At 38.8% G+C, this 23,337-nt stretch overlaps 1 protein-coding gene across 5 annotated transcripts in view; it reads left to right on the top strand.

The window, feature by feature from the left end:
* Positions 1-11,872: 11,872 nt before the first annotated feature.
* The window catches only part of RIC1 (RIC1 homolog, RAB6A GEF complex partner 1), a 96,931-nt gene continuing 85,466 nt past the window's right edge, over positions 11,873-23,337 (top strand). For 4 of the 5 annotated variants that reach the window (XM_074330459.1, XM_019727157.2, XM_019727156.2 and 1 more), the window contains exon 1: positions 11,873-12,266. In XM_074330459.1, the coding sequence (XP_074186560.1) occupies positions 12,123-12,266 (144 nt within the window). In that variant the 5' untranslated portion in view covers positions 11,873-12,122. The remainder of the gene's footprint in view (positions 12,267-23,337) is intronic. The other variant, XM_019727159.2, reaches the window with a different exon arrangement.

The raw sequence follows: 23,337 nt of genomic DNA, 5'->3' as shown, positions 1-23,337 counted from the left end.
TTAAAATTATTTAAGGGAGAGAATGATAAGTCTTTGTCAATGTATTTATTTTGAGCAATAATAATACAACAAAGGTCCAATACTGGGAGTTTGGCTAATCTCATCAAGAACATTATAGCAACATGTAGCTTACACTTTTTCTGCCTATGTATCTAAAAACATTGGGCCAAGAGTAATTAACGGGAGTTAGTTGAAATTTTTTATTAGATGTTTTGCTGTGGTTTTAGATTCTGAGTAACAGATACTTTAATTTAAATCATTTCAGTGGGTGAAAAATCTAGTTTTATCAAACAACAAATTAGAAGGCAGTGATTTAAATTTACAAGTTTTTCTTTGCAAAACTATTTGTCATAAAAATCTTTAAATGGTGATTTCCACTACTGACTTTAAAATATAACTTAATTCACCAAACTATGATTCATAGTCCACTTTTTCAGGAATGTGACTTTTAAAGAAGTGACATGTATCAGTACTTCTTTCATTTCTATTTAAGTCACTCTCTCTATTCTTTTTTGCTACTTTACTTTGACTCTATTTCTAAGATAGTTCACAACAAAATGCCCCCACCACCCATATTTTTAAACATTTTACTTACTGGGTTATATTTTGATATGGTTATTAATCAGAGACCTCAAAAGAGAGTTAGGCAGCCTTCCTCCAGCAAGGGGGTGGATCATTAAAACCACCAATCAATTAAGCACGAGACAGTTCCACATACAGACAATAATAGTCTGCTTTGACTTTCTCTTCCTTTACTCTTTTGGGTTTAGACTTGAGGAGTTAAGGTGTCTAGATATGTGCCCTTCGCTGTGGTATCTGCCACAAATTGTGTTCTCAGGGAAGCAGACTCTGAGAATAGGGAAGCAGGCAGAGAATAGGGAAGAGGAAGTTTATAAGGAAGTACTCTTGGGATCAAACCAGTCTACTTTCCCCGCTTAGGCCAATATTAAAGGAGAGAACAGTGCTTTCCACGCCAGGCCAAGGAGAAGATGAATCAAAAGGGATGTGCGATCCAGCTATTTCTCTCTATGCGGTGATTCTCCATCCAGTGCCCGTTTTGGAGAATGTGTCTATTTTAATTAAGAAAGGCCACTTTTTTTTTTTTTAATCGAGCGTCAGTGAATGTTTGTGGCTGAATATTTTTAAAATTTTGGAATTTCAATTATAATCTTTATTATCAGTGAACAATTTAGAAAAACAGCTTTTATTGACATAAAAACACTATTTCAGACACTCTTAAGATTGAAAAAATATTGTTTTCTGCTTTTTGGAAAATATGATAAATTTTCTTTTCAAAGTTTCCATTTGTTGTTGTCTTTATGTGGCTTCACAGGGCTCCCCATGCACTCTGCATCCCTTCCCAAAAATCTGTTCTTCCTATTAGCTACATAGAGATTTTTAGCAACAAAGAAATATCTAAGCAGGACCTACCCAGCTTTTATATCCTGCATGGCTGAACTTTAATGAAAGTTTGAGTTTTTCCAAAAGTCTGGTCTCCACAACCAGGGAGAAAAACAGTTGGAAAAAAATGCTTTGAGCATGTGAACCATGTAATTTCATTTGAACTAAGGAATTCCAAAAATACTTCCTTATTGAAAGGGCAGTTATGTTTTTGTGTCGGAACTTGTTATGGAGAAGGATAAGTACTAGTTTTTTCTTCCCTTCCTTTTTCTCATAAACATAAAAATAAAAATTAAAGACTGTCTGAGTGGTTGGGTAAGAAAATAGTATGGAGAGGGTAAGTTGAACCGCAAGGTGGGCCTGCCATAGAATCCACTCCTTCCTTTGGAGATTTATCTACTCTTCTGGGACCTATTGAGTGCCACTCAGCTTGAAACAATCCTCTGCCCCGCTGATGATAATTCAGGGCTCCATCTGGCCTCGTCTTCTAGACTAGTTGGATGGAGACCCAGAGGTTTCATCAGTTCCGTTCACTGATGCCAGTTTAAATACTGTACCAGTAGCAAGACTGAAACTTCTGGGTTCCTGCTGGGCAACCTAGTCAAGCAGAACATTTTTAGGTTCTATTCAGTTTTATGTCCTCTGTGAGGGGATCAGGTATTAGTAATAATATTAATAACTAGCATTTTGGGGAATATGTACTATGTGCTAGTCACAATACTTCGTACTTTTACATGAATTACATTATTCAACTCCCATTACCATCCTTTATGGAACTTGAAGCTTACAGAAGTTAAGAACACAGATTTTGAAAACACTCAAGTTTGTCTCCAGAACCTTTGATCTTCTTCCCTGTTGTGAGCCAGGACTTTTGATAATGGGTCTCAGACACCAGTGTAGCAGATGCTATTGGTGCCCTGCCCATGTCTCCTGTGGCTTTACCACTACCAGAGCTGCACCACCTTGCAGTGTCTTTCTCTGGTGGCTAGGGGTCCAACTGTGAGCATGGAGGCAGGGTGTGTGGAGACTTAATGCCTCTCAGGAGCAGCCCCTAACTAACGATTGATTAGAGTTGGTGTATAAACCTCCAGTTCGCTCACTTCTCAGGCAGAATAACTAAGAGGCACGTGTTCTGCACTGATTCCTAGAATTCTCCAGAGGGGTCCCATCCCCATAGGGCCAGCATGCTTAAAAACACTCCCTTTATTAGCTGTCTTCCTTTTCTTTTCTTACATCCCCTCACGGCACTTTCTGAGATCACCACCAAAATAAACTGTATGTGCATTTTTTGTCTCAAGGTCGGCTTTTGGAAAAACTCAAATGAAGACAAAGAGTAAAAGAAAGGTGGGTCTATGAAAGAGAACACGGGTAGAGGAGGTGCTGCGTTGCTGGAAAGGAGAACACAGGTTCAATCTGTAGGATGTGGCTTCTCATAGTTTCCTGTTCTTGAAGGTTCTCTGTGAGACAGGAGAGAAAGGTTTTGGAGTATTACTGAATTTTGACACACTGGATAATTCTTTGACTGCATGGTTGGGTGGAGCTTCTTTTAGAAGTTCTCTTTGCTCCATTCTTTTTTTAAATTTATATTTGCCCCACATTTAATAAGAAGAGAACCCAGGAAGTGCAACCATTAATAAGTGAAATAATGAAACAAGATAGAAATGCCAACATGTTCTCAATAGAACGTTAAGGAAGCGATCATAAGTAAATGAAATACAAACTGTATCTATCTAATTTTGGAAGATTTATAAGTTACCCTTATGGCCCGAATATAATAATGCTATGTACCGTGTTTCATACTAACTAAAACTGAATTAGGATCTTTCACCAACTTTACTACACTCAGAGGATGGTTTCTCAACTTGTGACTCTATGGCCTGTTTTGATTAACTGGACTTCCAGTGGTGCCTAGTATATTTTCAGGGACTAACCTCGGCTTTGGGAAACTCTTGCTTTGTTAAGGTTAATGGCATTGTAAAGGGTTAACTACTGTGTTCACACATTTTAATTCCTTGATTGTCTTTGATTTCATATACTCAACTCGATGTCTGCATTAACTGAGTTTTGCCTGAGACTACACATCTTTAAAATGTACTATATGGTGATTACATAGTCTGAATAAGTTTGTTTTGAAACTTTCGCTTGGGGGTATTAGTGCTTTCCGGATGAACAAACTTAGAAATGCCCATTATTTTTATAAAATCTGTAGATAAAGAGATGATTAAAAACCTTAAGTAGAAATTTCTTCTAGCCACAAGAGGGAACTGTATGAATAGAAGGATATTTCGAGATAATCTCAGCACCCATTCCACATTCCTTGAGTCTTGAAGCATCCCAGTGGGCTTGCCTCATTTTAGCCAAACAGTATTTTCACCAGACATCTGAGTTACAGAGCTGAATAATCCCTCTCTGCTTTTTACCACAGGTTAACAGGTGAACTGGTTTTTATCTGCTTGATCATGGAAGGACATGGACTTAACAACAAAGTATATACAGGCAATGGCCAGCTTCCTTTTCTAATCCACACACCCTGCTGATTTAAACCCATGTGTTTCCCCCAACCTGGTCAAGGTAAAAACGTGGAGGGAGCTCTTGCCATCCTTGTCAGTTTCCTTGCTCTTACTATAGAGGAATCCTAAGACAGCCTCTGAGAACAAAGTGCTTGCTTGGGGTTGGGGAAGTGTGGTTGAGGAAAGAAGTTGGGACACTATACTCCCTTCCTCAGGGTCCTGCAGAAGAAGATTTCCCTCTGATTAGCAACATGTGGCTAATCCAAAATATGCTAAGGGCCTGGATTACTCTGAGCTCTTAGATTCCAGCATTAAAAAATTAAAAGAAAAGTCTGATAAGATAGGTATTATTATCATCTCCACTCTGTGGATGAGGAAGAGTTAAGGGGAGCTTAGAGGGCTAACAGGGCAACATGGTGATAAGCATGGGCCAGGTAGGGCATCAGCATAAGCTCTACTCACTCAGGAGGTTGTTATTGAATGACCTAAGGTCACTTCAAGGTCTTATCTGATCTCTGTAGAAGAGTTGTTGCATCCCTCAGATAGCTCTTTCATTAGGAAATCAAGAAAATCCCGATTTGCTGAAGGAGGAGTCATGTCCACACTTCCTAGGAATCCAGTGCACTTTCTGACTTGTTTATACGCTAAGAGAACTGGGAGATTTAGTAGGGAGAGCCTAGCCCACATATAAAGAGAGTACAAACAGAGGGCACTTTTAGCTTATTTACTCCTAATCAACTCTTTATCAACCTTATTAATATACTTGAAAATCATCAGAGTATGTGTTTAAAATGCTAATTCTTGGGCCACATCATCAAGGAATTCTGATTCAGGAAGCCTGGAACTAGGCCAAGGAATCTGAATTTTAAATGTATTGCCAGGTAATTCTGATGTAGGTGTAGGTGGATTTTGGGAAAACGAATCTCCTCAATAACAAATTAACATAATTTTTAAAAATAGCAATTATTTTACTGATTACAAAAGAAAAAATTAGAAAATGCTAAGAATAAAAAATAAAAACCATTCATAATTATACTTTTTTGAGACAGTTGCAAATATTTTAATGATTGTCCCTCTAATCCTTTTTTTAAAAACATGCAGCCACTTTTCCATACCTCTTTTCAGGTACTTATAATCAAGTATATTGAATATTCAGTTACATAGATATATTCCTTTTATATTAATGCTGAAATGGTTTTTATAAATGATGTCTATGTTTGAAACGTATGTAAATTTACTCTATGAAATCCACTTATATTTTTGTTGGGATAAGAGATTGGACTAGATAATATTTGATGCCCATTCTGACTTGGAGGTCATACTTGTAAGCTTCTTGCAATTCTTTGAGGATAAGGATTAACTATGCTCAAACTTGATGGAGAATATAAAACTACATCATCTAAAACTTAAACTCAAAGTTTTGCTCTTGAGCTTTATCTTTTGGTGCATACCTCCTTCCTGACATGACATTGTACCAATGGTAATATAAAATTTCTTCAGAAGTGATATACAAATGGCTAAGTATGTGAAAAGATGTGCAACATCACTAATAATCAGAGATATGCAAATCTAAACCACAATGAGATATCATCTCATATCCATGAAGATAGTTAGTATAAGAAAAACCCCAGAACTGTTGGTGAAGACAGAGAGAAATTGGAACCTTTGTGCACTATTGGTAAGATTATAAAATTGTGTAACCTCTATAGAAAACCGTAGGGAGGTTCCTCAAAAAATTAAAACTAGAACTGTCATATAATCCAGCAATCACACTTCTGGGTATATATCCAAAAGAACTGATAGCAGGAACTTGAACAGTTATTTGTATACCAATGTTCATAGCAGCTTTATTCACAATAGTCAAAAGATGGAAGCAACCCAAGTGTCCATCAATGAATGGATAAACAAAATGTGGTATACATATTATTCAGCCTTAAAAAGGAAGGAAATCCCATCACATACTACAACCCTGAGGTCATTATACTGAGATAGCCAGTCACAAAAGACAAATACTGTATGGTTCCATTTATATGAGGTAACTAAAGTAGTCAAATTCACAGAAAAGGAAACGGTGTATATTAAAAAGTCAGAAAGTGCCCTGGATTCCTAGGAAATGTGGGCATGACCCTCCTTCAGCAAATCTGGATTCTCTTGATTTCCTGATGGAAGAGCTATCTGAGGGATGTAACAACTCTTCTACAGACATCAAATAAGACCAAGGGTAGAACGGTTGTTGTCAGAGACTGGGAGAGAGGGAAAAGAGAAGTTATTATTTAATGGATAGAGTTTCGGTTTTGCAAGATGGAAAAGTTCTGTTGATCTCTTTCATAACAATGTGGATATACTTATGCTACTGAAACTGCACACTTAAAAATGGTTAAGATGGTATATTTTATGTTTTGTGTTTACCACAATAGAAGAATATAAACCATAAAAAGGTAATAATAAAAAGAATAGTGTTGCTCTTTTATAATATTTTGGACTGTTACAAAACATAACAGTTAATATTAAGGTTTGGTTTCATAAACATTTTCATGGAACCTGTTAATTTCTAGAACTGTACTTGGGGTTTATAAACCTAATAGAAAACATAAGAGTAACAGATGAGAATAGGACAGAAGCCAAAACTATCATATACCAGAATAATTTATTACAACTAGGCACTAAATTTGACTCTAAACTCACCAATAAAAATAGGAGATAAAGAGATAGTGCAATGAATATGAATTTTTGTCCAAATTAATGAAGGTACGATGTGTGACAATTAAGTTCATGAACTTGTTGCAGCGATGTTGCTAACGTTTTTCGATATCAGAGGGATTATTCATTATGAATTTGTACCAGCTGGACAAATAGTTAACTTGGTTAACTATTTGGAAGTGCTGAAAAGGCTGTGTGAAAAAGTCAGACGACCTGAACTTTTTGCCAACAATTCATGACTCTTGCATCAAGACAATGCACCAGATCACACAGCGCTATGTTTTTAACCAGTAGACAAATAACTGTATTGGAACACCCTCCATACTCACCTGATCTGGTCCCCAATGACTTGTTTCTGTACCCAAAGATAAAGGAAATATTGAAAGGAAGACGTTTTGATGACATTTAGGACATTAGGGGTAATACAACAGCTCTGACAGCCATTCCAAAAAAAGGGTTCCTAAATTGCTTTGAAGGGTGGACTATGTGCTGGCATCAGTGCATAGCTTCCCAAGGGGAGTACTTCGAAGGTGACCGTAGTGATATTCATCAATGAGGTATGTAGCACTTTGTCTAGGATGAGTTCGCGAACTTAATTGTCATATGTATATCTGTCTGAATAAAGAGGGAGCAGGAGGCCAAGGAGGGGGGTGGAGGAGAGAGGTACCTGATTAGAATTATGATGAACTCTTTACTGTCTCACATAATGGGGTTTAACAATTTCTCTTTCCAACTCCTTTTGCTATTTTAATAAAGAATACACACACAAAATTCAGATATGACTTTTTTATTCTGGAAAATTGGTTCAGATATGATCAAACAGAACAACTGTCATTGTTGGCTAATTTAAGTGCAATCGGGTGTCTTTTCAATGATTCTTTTTTTTTAATTTCTAAAAAGACAAAAGTGAAAGAATAGTGAGTCTTTTTCCATTTTGCTTGATTAGGAGCAATAGGCTTCCTCACTTTGTTTTCTAGTTTGTGTACATGCTGCTGCCCAGAGAGTCTCATTTGCATCCATTAAGGCTTATTAGTAATAAGCCATTCTGCCTTCATGATTGTTTCTAAGTAATATTTAACACTGTCTACTGTGAGAAGGATTGTGGACAAGGTAGACTGGTTGGTCACATACGTATGACCAGTTACTGAGATGCTCATTTTAACAATGTTTACACTTTTTATTACTGAAAATTTCAACCATATAGAAAAGGAGGGCAAATAACACAATGAATTCCCAAGTACCCATCACTTAGCTTAAAAATTATCAACTCATGGCCAATCTTGTGTCATGTATATTTCCACCTTCTCCATTTACTTCCAGATTATTCTGATACAAAACCCAAACATATCATTTAAGCTGAAATATTCATTACCAATCTTCAGAGGGGATAAATGATAATCAAGAGTCTAGCAAGTTACATTAAGAATGGGTTTTGTTTTTAAATACATTGATTTAAATATATGTATATATGTATATATATATGTAAATATGTGTATATATGTATGTATGTGTGTGTATGAAGAATAAGGACTTTTTCAGTGGTCGCTTAACATGTAGGGTAGTGTGGTAGTCACACACACACACACACACACACACACACACACACAGTCTAGCCCAGTAGCAAATAAATCAGTTGTACATAATAAAAGTGCAATAAGGCTAAATGTTAAAAGTGTATTAAAGAGTCATAAACTAAAGCAGTATCATCTTCAGTATTATCATAGGCTCTTACAGAGGTCCCCAAATACTGGGAGTGGTGTGCTTGGAACCAAATTCTGGTCCTGGTTTTGTGCCAACATCAGAAGTCTGTGAACGTGTGAAGTACAAAGGGCCTACTTTTAGTCTGGTGACTCAGGGTGCCTTTCCTCCTAATCCTCTCATTAGTCTTGGGACTGTGCCTGCAACTCCACTTTACTATATGACTCCTTTTGATTTGCCAGCACTGCAGGCCCACTTAAAGCAGGACAAGTAGGGCATTATCAATCATTAGAAATGTAACTGTTTTACATAACTTTTCCCCTCATTTCAAAAGTAACATGGGCTCATTAGAGACAATTTGGAAAATTCAAGAAAAGCCCAAAAAAGAAAAATAGAAAGCACCTATAATTGGGTAAAAACCAGTATTTTCATTCATATACACTTTTTTTTCATGAACATAGGATATTTTACAGTCTTTAATCTGCTTTCATTACTTCAGTATATAGTGAACATACTTCTATTTGATTAAATATTCTGTCCCAACACAATTTATTTTTGCAAAATATTCCATTGTAAGGAAGGGCTATAATTAATGTCTTTTGGGAGCCATTTAGGTTATTTCCTTTTAGCTATACCTTTGTGGGGTGCATAAGCTAAACTCTGTATATATCAGTATTTATTTCCTTCGAAAACAATCATAGGAAAGAAATAGTTGGGGCCAAGGATATGAATATTTTTAAGATCTGTTTTTAAAACAGGCCAACTACCCTTTAGAAAATTTGCAGCAAATTATACTCCCACCAACAGTTTATAAATGTACCTGAGTCTGTACACCCTTACCAATATTATTTCTTATAATAAAAAGTCTTTCAGTTTGATAGATGAAAACATGCACCTATTAAGTTTGTTTTATCAGCTTAGTCTTAGCTCAGAATAGACTTCAATAAGTTTGACTAGAGAGATGGCGGTGGGGTAGGGGAAGGAAGAGAAGCAAGATCCAGGACATGGGAATTGCTAATGTAATTCACAAAAGAAAGTTGGAATATGATACTTCAAAGTTGAAAAATCTAGTCCATAAGGTTTCTATCACAATAGGGAACTCATAGTAAGGGATTGTGAAGAGTCAGATATTTCACTTTTTTCCCCAAAAGGCCCAGAGGATCTCCTCTTCTCCCTCTCATTGAAGCAAGCAACCAGATGACTCAGTTCAATCCAGTCTAAAGATCACTGGGTTTACAGAAGGACAAGTTCTTTTTAAGACACGTGACTATAGGCTTCTCCACCACTCTGGCTGTTTCCTAATTAAGAAAATGAGAACAACATCACAGCTACTTTGAAGATTTACTGTGGAATTACATCAAGTCATACATTTGAAAATATTTTGTAAACCATATGGCGGCCTGCAGGGCCTCTGGTTCTGCTCCCCACATAAGAATGCAGGATATGGCTAGGCCAAAAAGGAACACCCACAGAGTCATAGATAGGGGAGTCATACCACTATATTCTCTTTGGCAGTGGGGTGAGACACACGCAGTAGTAATGACACGACACGATCTGCAGTCTGCCATTCACTTCACTGCCTGCCGACCAACCAACCAATCAACACAGCCCTGCAGTTACATCAGTAGCCATTTGGCTAACCGGTTACAGCTGATGGCCAACCAATCACAGTTGATGGTCATTCACTACCAGAGCCAGCACCTCCCCACGGGAGGCCGAGAGCTTGGAAACTGCTCTCTGGGACTCTGTCCCCACACCGTAACTGCTACAAAGGAGTGTGGCAGGGGAATTCAATTCTAAAGTTAGCAAGTTAAAACTGAGTGCAATACAAATTACTTAGAAGTTCCTTGAACTGTGCATGAGTGCAGAAAGATGCTCACACTTAGAAGGTTGAGAACAAAGACCCTCTGATGAAGAGCTGGGACAAATACACTCTCAGTAAAATTGCCAGTGTAATTGCTGTAATGTAACTTATTTTCATTTCCTCTCTCTTTCTGCCAAGTGCCTAATTGAATCTGAGTAGGTTAGAAGAAAATATGATGCAACTGATTCTTCTACAATTTTATATTGGCAAGTCAAGAAACATCTCTGGACCTCTTTGTCTAATGGTATAGTTCAGCTAGATCAGGGTTTTATCCAATGTTACATTTGACAAATATTTTCAGAGTTTACTATTCTTACTATGTCCCAGGCTGCTGTGCTGGATGGCGGGAGGAAACACCAGGAGACACTGACCACAAGCGGTTAGTGAGTGGTGAGGCAGTTTCAACTTTGATTTGAGGAATCCTGGGTTCTTTGATCACCTTTTGGAGAATGCAGTGAATGTTTAGAAAAATTATGGCAAGTTACATATTTAATGAATACCAACTACAATTCTACATCTGGTATGTGTTAAAGTACTTTGTTTCCTATTTTGCTGTTTAAGTTGCTACTTTTTAAATGTGAGTTAACATTGTTTTTTTAACCTGGGCTAACTCAAATTTATTTTTTAATTGAAAAATATAAACATATGGAAACATTCAAATTGTACAAAAAAGGTAGACAATGAAAAGCAAATCTTTTATTCCAGACCCCTCTCCCTTCACACTCTATCCCCACTTAGTTGTCCTCCTATTCAGAGGTAATCATTAGGTCAATATTTTAAAAGAAACTGTTGTTAAAATAATCCCTGTGGTCCAAAAATTAACCACTGAACTACAAAATCTCTAGTCCGTCCCAGCTCTAAAATTAAGTCCAGGTCTTTTCTGGCACATACCCTACAGAGGGTGCAAAACAGCCAGACTAACCTTGTCTAACATTATGACTGGCAAAAGGACATTTGAATGCAAACTGAATTCAAAAATATTTACTAGATTTAGAACTCCTAAAGGACAGAGGACAGGACTCAGGCCTTTTCGCGGTAGGCTGTTTATTTAAGGATTGAAAAAAGGCCCTCTCCAGGATGTAAACTCCATGAGGGCAGGAACTTCGCCACCACCTTTCACTGCAGACCTTGGCATGCAAAAGGGACTCACCGGGCCAAGGACCCTACAGCTCAGCACAGAGGTCTCAGACAAGAGCCCACGGTGGGAACCCAAGCAGGGAGCGTCACATGATTCGCGCTCCCCTTCAATCTACCCTTTCCGCCACCTCCGCGTTGCCGCGCTGGGATGCCCTCATTAGGGGTCTCACCAATCCACCAGGGAAGTCAATTTGGCTAGGTTAGGGGACGGGCATGTTCCGCAGGCCGAGTCGCCTCGCAGCCGCGTCCCGCCTGGCTCTGCCCACCTGCCTCCGAGTCTCAGGCGATTGTCCCGCCCTCCCGGTCCTGCACATTCGCGCCCAGATTACGAGTGGGAGGCGCAGAGAAGGACAAAAGCGCATGCGTATTGACGATGCGTGGCGGCCGCACGTGAAGATTAGGGCGGAGCTTCAGAAAACTGAGCGAGGGGGAAGGGAGAAGTCTCCAGTGCGTGCGCGCGCGCGCGCGACAGCCTTCCCACGCGGCGCAGAGTGGTGACGCCATGCGGCCCAAGGAAGGGGCGGGGCCGGGCGGGCCTCCGCGTTCCTCCCGCCCCCTCTTAGTCCCGACTCTCCCTCCCTCCCTCTCCCTCCCCCACACTGGGCCCCGTCAGTTCTGAGGTGGCTTCGTCGCTTAGCATCGCGTCGGCCCGGCTCGGCCCGGCCAGCGGGCAGATGCCCCGACCTGCGGCTGCCGCCGCCGACTCCGCCGGTGGCGGTGTGGGAGGCGGGCGTCAGGCCCCGGGCCGATAAGTGTGACGGACGGGGCCGGGGCCCGCCGGGCTCCGCGGCATCGGCGGCTCCGCGCGGACCATGTATTTCCTGAGTGGCTGGCCCAAGAGGCTGCTCTGCCCTCTGGGGAGCCCGGCCGAGGCGCCTTTCCACATTCAGTCCGACCCCCAGAGGACTTTCTTCGCCGTGCTGGCCCCGGCTCGCCTCAGCATCTGGTACAGCCGAGTAAGTAGAGCCTCCCGCCACCTCTCGCTGCTCCCTACCCGGGGTCCCGGTACCGTCCCGCCCTCAATTACCACCCAGGGCCCTGAACCCTGTCTCTTCGCGCAAGACCTACTTGTCTTGGCTTTCCGCATGTTTGTTCCACCTACTTGGCCGCACGTATCTCCGGGTCCGGGCACGTCCTCCGGATGGAAGTCCGGGGTGGATGCAGTCGTCGCTGCTGCTGAAAATTCCTGCGCCTCCCGGTGTTGGATCGTCCACCGCGCACTGTGCAGTCCCCGCGCGCTCCCTCGGCCGAGCCCAAACTTGCCCTCCTCTTCCTTCCCCAATTCCCCGAGGAACAATTTTGTTTGAACTTTCCACAGTTAGAAATCTGGTCACTGTTGTGTTCCCAGCCGTCCCTTGCTTTAAAGGCCGTTGTTTGAGACTTAGAGGAAGCCTGTTGGGATTTACCCTATGCCAGACTTTACAGGCCTGTTATAACTTATTTCTAGCAACTACTACTGCCAGAGTTCTTTATTTTTTCTTAAAGGTCTGGTTTTTCAGCTCCTCGCCTCACCCTAACATGTTACTCTGTGGGGGGGGGGGGGCAAGGGGAGAGGGGGCTAGTAGGAGCGGAAGTAGAACTCAAATCTGGCCGGGCTACTCCAGGGTATCAGCACCTGGAAATAATAAGATTTGGGAAGAGCATGAAACTGAGTTTTGTTCTTGCTTTCTGTGAATCCTGTTTTTGTTTTTGTTTGTCTTGTTTCTAATTAGCGAGTACATAAGAGAAAAGACTTAAAAAAGTAGGTGGTGGATGGGATATTCTCTCTTTTCGAAGAACGCTGCTCTATGGGTTTGTCTATAAAAGCTACAGAATAGGTTATAAAAATGTTACTGGTTTTTGTGTGTGTTTTTCCAACGAAGGCAGTACTAATCGATGTCAGAGTGAAAATTTTCTCTTTTCGAAGCTAACTTGACCATATGGAAATAGGTTGTCACCTTGGTTTTATTAGACCTATGTGAAATACTGACTAGTTAAAATTAGTTTAAACCCTCAGCGCTCTGTATTTGACCATTTGAATGCCTACAAGGCCCTTCCTTGACTATCCTCACACACAATCCTGGTAAAAATGAGATTTAGACATTTCTGGTGTCTCCCTTATGTGAATGACTATCATAGGCTGTAAATCAGACTATTTGCCATTAAGTTCTGGCTCATTTAACTTTTAAATATATATCAAAACAAAATAGGCTATCATAAGACCAGCAGTTTGACTGTTCTGTCTGGTGCTTGATTACATTTTTGAATATGTATATTGTGTATCATTTGGTTCTTAAATAAGGTACTAATTCATTTAAAGTGTCTGTGCGCCAATTGAATAATTTTTTTTATTTTGGGTGTGTATAACTATTACCTTCAAAGCATATGCAGAAAAAAATAATTATAGCTTGAACTTTAAATTGTCTTCTGAGTTTAATGCGTAACTTCACTCTGATGTAACAAATTGTAAAGACTAAAATTTAACTTTCCTTCTCTCTAAAAAGTCAGACCTAAGTTATTTTTAGGTAGAATTAAACGTAATTTGAGGGATGAATAGAGCAGAAGCCTATAGGTTACTTTATGCCTCTGTAAAAGACCAAAAAAAAAATGTGCCTCAACTTTCTTAGGGATATTATGAATATTAAGAATATCTGTGTTTTTGTTTTTGAAGTTAGATAATAGTAAATCTAAGGCAGTGCTGGGATTTAAAACTACTCATACTCCTTTCATTCAAACTCCTACCCTATACACAGATAGCTAGCTACTTTTTACAGAAGTCCTGGGGCCACTACCATTAAGATCCAGTGTGCAAAATGTTAGGTTGTAGGGAATCTGTGGATTTAGAAGTATGGGTGAAATGAAATACGAGAATACCTTAGGGGAGACTGCAAACTACTGTAGGTTTATGAGTAGTTAATCTTGATCTCTGGCATGGGCTTTTTCACTTTAAAAATCAAGTATTGGACTAGATTGATTATGTAACTGGGTGAATGGGGAACAGGTTCCAGACTCCAGCTTTCAGTCACCTTTTCCTGGGATATGCTTTTTTTTTTTTTTTCACTAAATCTGAAAGTTTTTAGTTTTCAATTTTTAAACTTACTGAAACTGTAAGTTAAATTAGGTTAACAAACTTCTTTTAAATATGAAAACACCTCTAGCTGAATTGATGAGCCATTAGCTATTCCTACGTAACTTAGAGTGAATTGGTCTAAAATGTTTGCATGAGAACATGAAAGCTTTGATTTTGGAGAGGTTGTGTATGCAAGTAATTTTATAGAATAAAGTGAATTTTGAAGATCTAAAGGATTTTACGGAGTTGAGGTCTTAAAAGCTGCTTGAGGGCTTTTGGAGACTGGGAGAGACATCAAAGAGATGAGAGGATATAACACTATTTGCTTACTTGAAATTTTGTTAGGTCTCTCAGTAAGTTAAACTCAGTTAGGAGGAATATATTTTTAAAAAAAGAAAACTAGCCTTATGGAAGGAACGTGCATTTATTGGTCTAAGCTGGGGTTTTTTAGTGTCCAAAAGAATTGCCATGTGAAAAATGTTGATTAGTCATGAGACTATGGAAACATTAAAATAAAATATCTAAGAATAACTTTTGTATATTTTATGATTCTTCTAGTGGACTTTTATGTACCTTTTATAGCTATTATATACCCTTAGTAGCTATTTGGAATCTCAGTGTTATACAGTTGTATCTCTTCAAAATTCTTTCCAGACTCCAAATTTGAAAAAATAACAGTGTATGTAGTGTGCTGTTGAGATGTGTTTATGAACAAAAGAGTTTCTGTAGATAGTCACTTTGTTTTTTGATTTCCTTTTTCATGTGAGGGTGTAACTTGTTTCGGTGTAACTTGATGTAAATTTGCTTTCTCTACTTTGTGATTCTACTTAGGAGTTCTAAAAACTACTTAAGAGTTTACATCAGGGATCATTCATGTATTTTGGAGCCCAAAAAGGGTGCTCAAAAAATGTTTGATGTGTATGTGTTAAATTGGGGTAGTAGAGGTGCAACTGGTGATGTATTTCTGCCAAGGGTATTGTGCAAGGACTAGTATCAGCTTTGAGGATGAAGCTGCTGTTCAAAGCACATTATAATTTATGATTGACATGGATGCTTTGTGAAATGAATTGAGTTTTGTAGTGTACCAGAGAGCCTAGAATCATTCCTGTAATATACTGCTTAACTGTGAATATGAAAGTTTACTCAAAATGATGCCTTAGAGTGCAATATGTAATTCTAAATTAGTCTTATCTCAATTTTCAGGTCATTGGTTATTTCAAACATATAACTTATCCTCAGCAGTATTTTTGAACACCTCTTGTGAAAGATAGCATAAATAAGCAGATATGAAAGGGATGAAGGGGTGTGCTCTATGTAACAACATTTTATTCAAAGATGTTAGTGTGTTAATACAGTAAATGAAAAAATTTTAAGTTATCATTGTAAAGTTTACTAATAAAAAGCTTAAATAGGCAAATAATTACTAGGCTTATGAAATAAATTGTGTATCTTTGAGTAACTGAATAGAAACTTACGTTCTTGTTGGTGTATGTTAATAATGGAAAATAATGAGATAGGTGTTAAGAAAAGCAAGTTGGAGGATCGGGTATATGGTTAACTGTGTGACCTCAGGAAGGTCATTTAATTTGTACCTACCTTTTCCCAACTCCTATTCCATTTCTCACTCTTTCAATTCTATTCTGTTACTGCCTTCAGAGAGCCTTCCTTATAAACCACTGCTTGGAAGTCTTTTAGGGTTGGTTAAAGAATGAAGTTCAAACTCCTTAGTTTGATATCAGAGACACTCCCCTCTTGGAATGCTCTATTGCCCCATTTCTGCTTATCAGAATATTATCCATCCTTTTGCTTCTGTTGAAAGTCTACTTTCTATATGAATCATTGTTTACCACAACTAGAAGTGTTCAGTTTTTTTATGAACTACTTTTGTATTTTAAGTTTGCCACATGTTTTATTTCTCCAAGTAGATTATAAGTTACTGGAAGGCAGAAATGATCTTATTTTGTGTTATTTATAGTACCTCGTAAAAACATATGCTTAATAAGTATTTTTTTAAATAATGAATATACGATATCTGTCCTATGCATAGTATTTTTTTTTTAAGGTTTAATAATTGGAAGATTTTAAGTGTTGACATGTCATTTAAAAAACATGGTAGGGGTGGCTGGTTAGCTCAGTTGGTTAGAGCATGGTGCTGATAACACCAAGGTTACCAGTATGATCCCTGCATGGGCCACTGTGAGCTGTGCCCTCCTTAAAAAATAAAATAAAATAAAATAATATGATGGTACTAAATTACCATTTAAATTCAGAAAAGCTTATAGTAGAGAGAGTTATATAAGTGCTGGTGAATTTCTTTTCTTACACACAGTACAAATTATTTCGAAAAGTGGTATAGGTTTTCCAGTCAAGAAGGTGAAGTAGGTAAACGCTGTGCTTACTTCCTCTCATGAGCACATCAAAATTACAACTAAAGTACAGAAAAACCATCATTGAGAATTGTCTGAGGTCTAGCTGAACCAAAGCCCTATAACTAAGGACCATAGAAGAAGCCACCTTGGGACTGGGAGGAGGGACAGAGACATGGAACAGGCTGGTCCCACACCTTTGAGTGACCATTAAAAATTGGGAGGATATCTCGCTGCAGAGGTCCCCTCCAGAAAAGCGAGGGATCCCAACCCCATACCAGACTCCCTAGCCAAGGTTCCAGTGCCGGGGAGACAAATCTCCATAATTTCTGGTTGTGAAAACCAGCAAAGATTGTGGTTGAGTGAGACGAAGGGAAGCTGCACTCTCAGGCGCTCCTCTTAAAGGGACCGTACACAGACTTACTCACTGACGGCCTCACTCTGAGCCCCAGTGCTGAGGCAGCAGCTTGAAAGGTACCAGGGTCATACAGGGACAAACTGAATTGTCTGGCTGCAGGGCGAGGGCTGCGGGAGGGCAGCTTTCTCCTGGACAGAGGAACTGATAGACGCCATTGTTTCTTTGTTGAGCCCTCCTCCCTCCCAGCTGGCAGACACAGGCAGCCGCTATATCTGAGTCTCCATCAACCTGGCTAAAACCTGTCGTTTGCCCTGCCCTGGTGATTTCTTGAAACCCCACCCTACCCATTTTTGGGCACACCCAAGCCACTTCTAATGGCTTTTCCATATAAATGGCCTGTCTTGGCTCATGCTGCAGGCTTTCCTAAAATCTCTGAAAGGTTCACAAACCCAGACAAATGGCATCAGTCTTTCGTATGTCCTGTACCTATGGCTGAGCAGTCCTAAGCCCAGCACTGGTGGCACATGGCCTTGGTTCACGGCTTGGCCTCTTGAGGCACCTCCAAGTCCAGTGCAGGTGGCAGCCATCTGTGGAGTGCTTTGTGGCTCATACTCCGTGACCCCAGGCAGGGCACAGGCTGCAGCTGAACTTAACCTGAGGTGGAGATCCTCCCAGGAGGCCCCAGGTAGGGCTGGCACACCCAATGTCCAGCTTAAGACTGGAGCATCAGCTGGCCACATCCAAGGATGACACTTCCAAAGGGCAGACTGGGCAGCTTCCAGAGCCCTGCTAAAGCGAAATGTGCCCTATAGGGTTAGCGTTTGCACCACAGCTCCTCCACTGTACTCACGGCCATTTCTCACAACCAATCAGCCTGAGGGTAACTCCCTCCCATTAATGTGCAAACAGCAACCAAGGCTCAACTGCAAGAGGGCACCCACAACCCACACAAGGGGGAACACACCTGGAGCACCCAGCTCTGATGACCAAGGAGACTGCTACTGGGCCCCACAAGACCCCTGCTAAATAAGGCCACTGTACTAAAACCAGGAAGCATAGCAACTCTACCTAATGACACAGAAACAAACACAGGGAGGCAGCCAAAATGGGGAGACAAAGAAATGTGTCCTAAATGAAAGAACAGAACAGAGCTCCAGAAAAGAACAAAACAAAATGGAGACAATTTACGAGACGCACTTTTCAAAACACTGGTTTTAAGGATGCTCAGTGATGTCACGGAGAACTTCAACAATGAGATATGAAACATAAAAATGGAGATAGAAACCATTTAAAAAAAGACCAGTCAGAAATAAAGTATACCATAACTGAAATGAAGAATACGTTAGAGGGAATTAATAGTAGGTTAACTGAAGCAGAGGATCAAATCAGCAATTTAGAAGACAGGGTAGCAGAAAACACCCATTCAGAACAGGAAAATGAAAAAAGAATTTTTTTAAAAAAATGAGGCTGATTTAAGGGGCCTCTGGGACAACATCAAGCATGCCAACATTTGCATCATAGGGGTACCAGAAGGAGAAGAGAGAAAGCAAGGAATTGAAAACCAATTTGCAGAAATAATGACAGTCAACTTCCCTAACTTGGACAGATATACAAGCCCAAGAATCATAGAGTCGCAAATAAAATAAACCCAAAGAGGCCCACACCAAGACATAATTAAAATGCCAGAGGTTAAAGACAAAGAAAGAATCTTAAAAACAGCAAGGTAAAAGCAGTTCATTACGTACAAGAGAACTCCCATAAGACTGTTAGCTGAATTCTCAACAGAAACTTTGCAGGCCATAAGAGATTGGCACAAAATATTCAAAGTGATGAAAAGTAAGGACCTACAACCAAGATTATCTAGCAAAGCTATCATTTAGAATCGAAGGACAGATACATAGCTTCCCAGACAAGAAAAAACTAAAGGAGTTCCTCACCGCCAAGTGAGTATTACAAGGAATCTTACAGGGACTTCTTTAAAATGGAAAAATAAAAAAGATTAAAAATATGAATAATAAAATGGCAATAACTATATATCTGTCAACAATTACTTTCAATGTAAATGGGTTAAATGCTTCAAAAGACATAGGATGGCTGAATGGATAAGAAAACAAGACCCTTACATATACTGCCTACAAGAGACTTCAGATCGAAAGACACAAATGTAAAGGGATGGGAAAAAGATATTTCATGAAAATGGAAACAAACAAGAAGCTGGGGTAGAAATAGTTATACCAGATAAAGTAGACTAAAACAAAGGCTATGTAACAAAAGACAAAGGATGACCCAGTAATTCCACTTCTTGGTATTTATCCAAAGAAACCCAAAACTCTACCTCAAGGGGATGTGTGCATCCATTTGTTCATTGCAGCATTACTTACAATAGCCAGGATATGGAGGCAGCCTGGGTGTTCACTGATGAATGAATGGATAAAGAGGAGGTGGTACATATATACAATGGCATATTCCTCAGCCATGGATGAGAATGGGTTCTTGCCATCTGTGTTGGCATGGATGGACCTGAGGGTGTTGTGCTGAGTAGAGTATGTCAGACAGTGAAAGACAGATGCAATGTGATTTCACTTATATGTGAAACCTAAAGAACAAAATAAAACAAACAAAAAAGTAGTACATGTCCTTCACACTAGCCAAGATATGGAAATAACCTATGTCTGTTAATGGATGATGAACGGGTAAAGAAGATGTAAATGATGGAATATTATCCAGCCTTGAGAAAGAAGGACATTTTGCCCTTGGCAACAAATGGATGGACCTTGAGGGCATTATGCTAAGTGAAATAAGTCAGACAAAGACAAATACTGTATGATATCACTTATATGTGGAATCCAAAAAAGCTGAATTCATAGAAACAAAGACTAGAATGGTGGTTACCAGAGGCTGGGGCAGTTGGTGAAAAGGGAAGATGCTGGTGCTAACTTCCAGCTATAAGATGAGTAAGTTCTGGGGATCTAATATACAGCATTGTGATTATAGTTAATAATACTATGTTATATACTTTAAAGTTGCTAAGAGTAGTAGATCTTAAGTGGTCTTACCACAAAAAAGAAATGATAATTAGGTGACATGGGGGTGTTAGCTAACACTAGTGGTAGTCATTTTGTAAGATGTAAGTGTATCAAATCAACACATACGTTTTAAACTTCCACAATGTTGTATGTCAGTTACATCTCAATAAAGCTGGAAATAAAAGTGGTACCTGATAAAGGGTCCTACTTTAATTATTAGGTCATCTGTAGTTTCTCAAAACTTAAACTATTGTGCAGTCATATAACCAGTGGGAACTATTGGTTCCCAGTGTGTGTTTATATTGACGTGCTCTATGGAAAGTCACACAGAAAAGCAGTATAAACACATTTAAATAAAGACATTTCACCCATCTTTAAAGTGCTTGTGAATTGTTGACATGATCGATATTACAGGTAAACATTCAGAGTTTACTGTGAACTAGGTGCATTACATCATGGAAAACAAAGTTTCCTGAATTTAGGCCCTTCACATGCCTCATTCATGATTTTTGCCGTCCTCATACTGTGTATCCAATCTAACTCTTGAAATTATCTTTCAGAATAATTTATATCTTTACTATAATTGGAAAGCTAGCACCACTTGTATGAAGAGAGGGTTACTGTATGAAGGAATACAATGAAAACAATGTTATAAAAATCATTTCCTGCTAAAGGCTCTTGCCATTTTAAAAACAGCAGTTAGTCGATACATGAGACATGTTTAGAAGTAAACTAGCACCTCAAGCAGATTTCTTATCTAAATGAAAAGAATAAAGAAAAATTGAAATAATTTTCTTACTGATTAAATATTTAATACAGTGTTTGTATGTCCCCTAAAATGGTGGCATAGGAAATACTGCATTAAAACATTCCATTTACTGCTAAGTAAAGCATTTATTAATCTAACTTAGGAAATTAGGAAAAATTCACTATTTAAAAATATCCTAGAATTCAGACTTGCTACAAAGTGAGACAGTTACTTAATTTTTTTTATTGATCAGCAAGAATCAATTGTTTGGAATCAAGGTATATTACCTTTCTTTCTTTCAGTTTCATTATAATTGCTTAATTTGAATTGCTATCACAAACCCGTCTCCCCACATGATTTGCCTTATTTCAATTATAAATGATAGATAAGTTTACATATGAAATTTTGGATATTGTGGATATACAGTAGAATTTGCTGTGGTTTAATTTTCTAATAGTTTTATAGAGGTGTATAAATATACATAGTAAGTATACAGTGATTTTTAGTAAATTTGTAGAGGTATGCAACCGTGATCACCGTCTAGTTTTAGAACATTTTTGGCAACCCCAAAAGTATTATTCCTGTTTGGATTCAACCTTTGCTTTTACTCCAGCCCCAGGAAACCATGGGCCTGCTTTTTCTCCCTTTGGATTGGCTTTTCTGGAAATTTCATATAAATGTCATATGCTGCATGGTCTTTTGTGTCTTGCTTTTATTTAGCATATTGTTTTTCGTGGTACTCCTTTTTATTGCTGAATATTATCCCATTGTATGAATATACGACAGTTTTTAAAATCTACTCCCCAGTTGATGGGTATTTGGATTATTTCTAACTTGGAGCCATAATGAATAATACTACTATATAAATATATTGTCTGTGTGTCTTTGTGTGGATATATAGTGTCATTACTTGTAGGGAGATACCTAGGAATGGAACTGCTAGGTCATATAGTAAATTTATGTTTAGCTTTTTAGGAAACTGCCAAATTTTTACATTCCCACCAACAATGTATGAAGGTCTCTGTTTCTCTGCATTCTTTTCAACACTTGTTATTGTCAGGTTTTTTTTTATTATGGCCAGTTTAGTGAACTTGTAGTGGTATCTCATTGTGGCCTTAATTTGTGTTTTCCTAGTAACAATGTGGAGCATCTTTTCATGTTTTTATTAGCCATTTATATACCTTATTTAGTGAAATATCTATTCATATCCTTTGCCCATTTTTAAAAAAATTAGTGTCTTATTGAGTTACAAGAGTTCTTTATATACTCTGGATACAAGTTCTTTATCAAATATGATTTGCATATATTTTATCACAGTCTGTAATTTGTCTTTTCAGTTTCTTAATGGTGCCTTTTAGAGAGCAAAAGTTTAATTTTGATGAAGTCTGACTTATTTTTTTTTTTCTTTTTCTTTTTCTTTTTTTTTTTTTTTAATTAAATTTATTGGGGTGACAATTGTTAGTAAAATTACATAGATTTCAGGTGTACAATTCTGTATTACATCATCTATAAATCCCGTTGTGTGTTCATCACCCAGAGTCAGTTCTCCTTCCATCACCATATATTCGATCCCCCTTACCCTCATCTCCCACCCCCCACCCCCCGCCCCCCTTACCCTCTGGCAACCACTAAACTATTGTCTGTGTCTATGAGTTTCTGTTTCTCATTTGTTTGTCTTGTTCTTTTGTTGTTTTTGGTTTATATACCACATATCAGTGAAATCACATGGTTCTCTGCTTTTTCTGTCTGACTTGTTTTGCTCAGCATTACTCTCTCAAGATCCATCCATGTTGTCACAAATGTTCCTATATCATCTTTTCTTACAGCCGAATAGTATTCCATTGTGTATATATACCACAACTTCTTTATCCATTCATCTATCGAAGGACATTTTGGTTGTTTCCATGTCTTGGCCACCGTAAACAAAGCTGCAATGAACATTGGAGCACACGTGTCTTTATCTCTAAATGTTTTCAGATTTTTTGGGTAGATACCCAGAAGAGGGATTGCTGGGTCATATGGCAATTCTATTCGTAATTCTTTGAGGAACCTCCACACTGCCTTCCATAACGGCTGCACCAGTCTGCATTCCCACCAACAGTGTATGAGGGTTCCTTTTCTCCACAGCCTCTCCAACATTTGTTACTATTTGTCTTGTTGATGATAGCCATTCTGACTGGGGTGAGGTGATATCTCATTGTGGTTTTGATTTGCATTTCTCTGATGATTAGTGATGTTGAGCATTTTTCATATGTCTATTTGCCATTTGTATGTCCTCTTTGGAGAAATGTCTCTTCAAGTCCTCTGCCCATTTTTCAATTGGGTTGTTTGTTTTTTTGTTGTTGAGTTGCATGAGTTCCTTGTATATTCTGGATACTAGCCCCTTATCGGAGGCACTGTTTGCAAAAATCTTCTCCCATTCAGTTGGTGGCCTCTTTATTTTGTCAATGGTTTCTTTTGCTGTGCAGAAGCTTTTAAGT

This window comes from Rhinolophus sinicus, linkage group LG04 (genome assembly GCF_036562045.2).
Source record: "Rhinolophus sinicus isolate RSC01 linkage group LG04, ASM3656204v1, whole genome shotgun sequence".
NCBI classification, from domain to species: Eukaryota; Metazoa; Chordata; class Mammalia; order Chiroptera; family Rhinolophidae; genus Rhinolophus; species Rhinolophus sinicus.
This window is presented reverse-complemented; position numbering and strand designations above follow the sequence as displayed.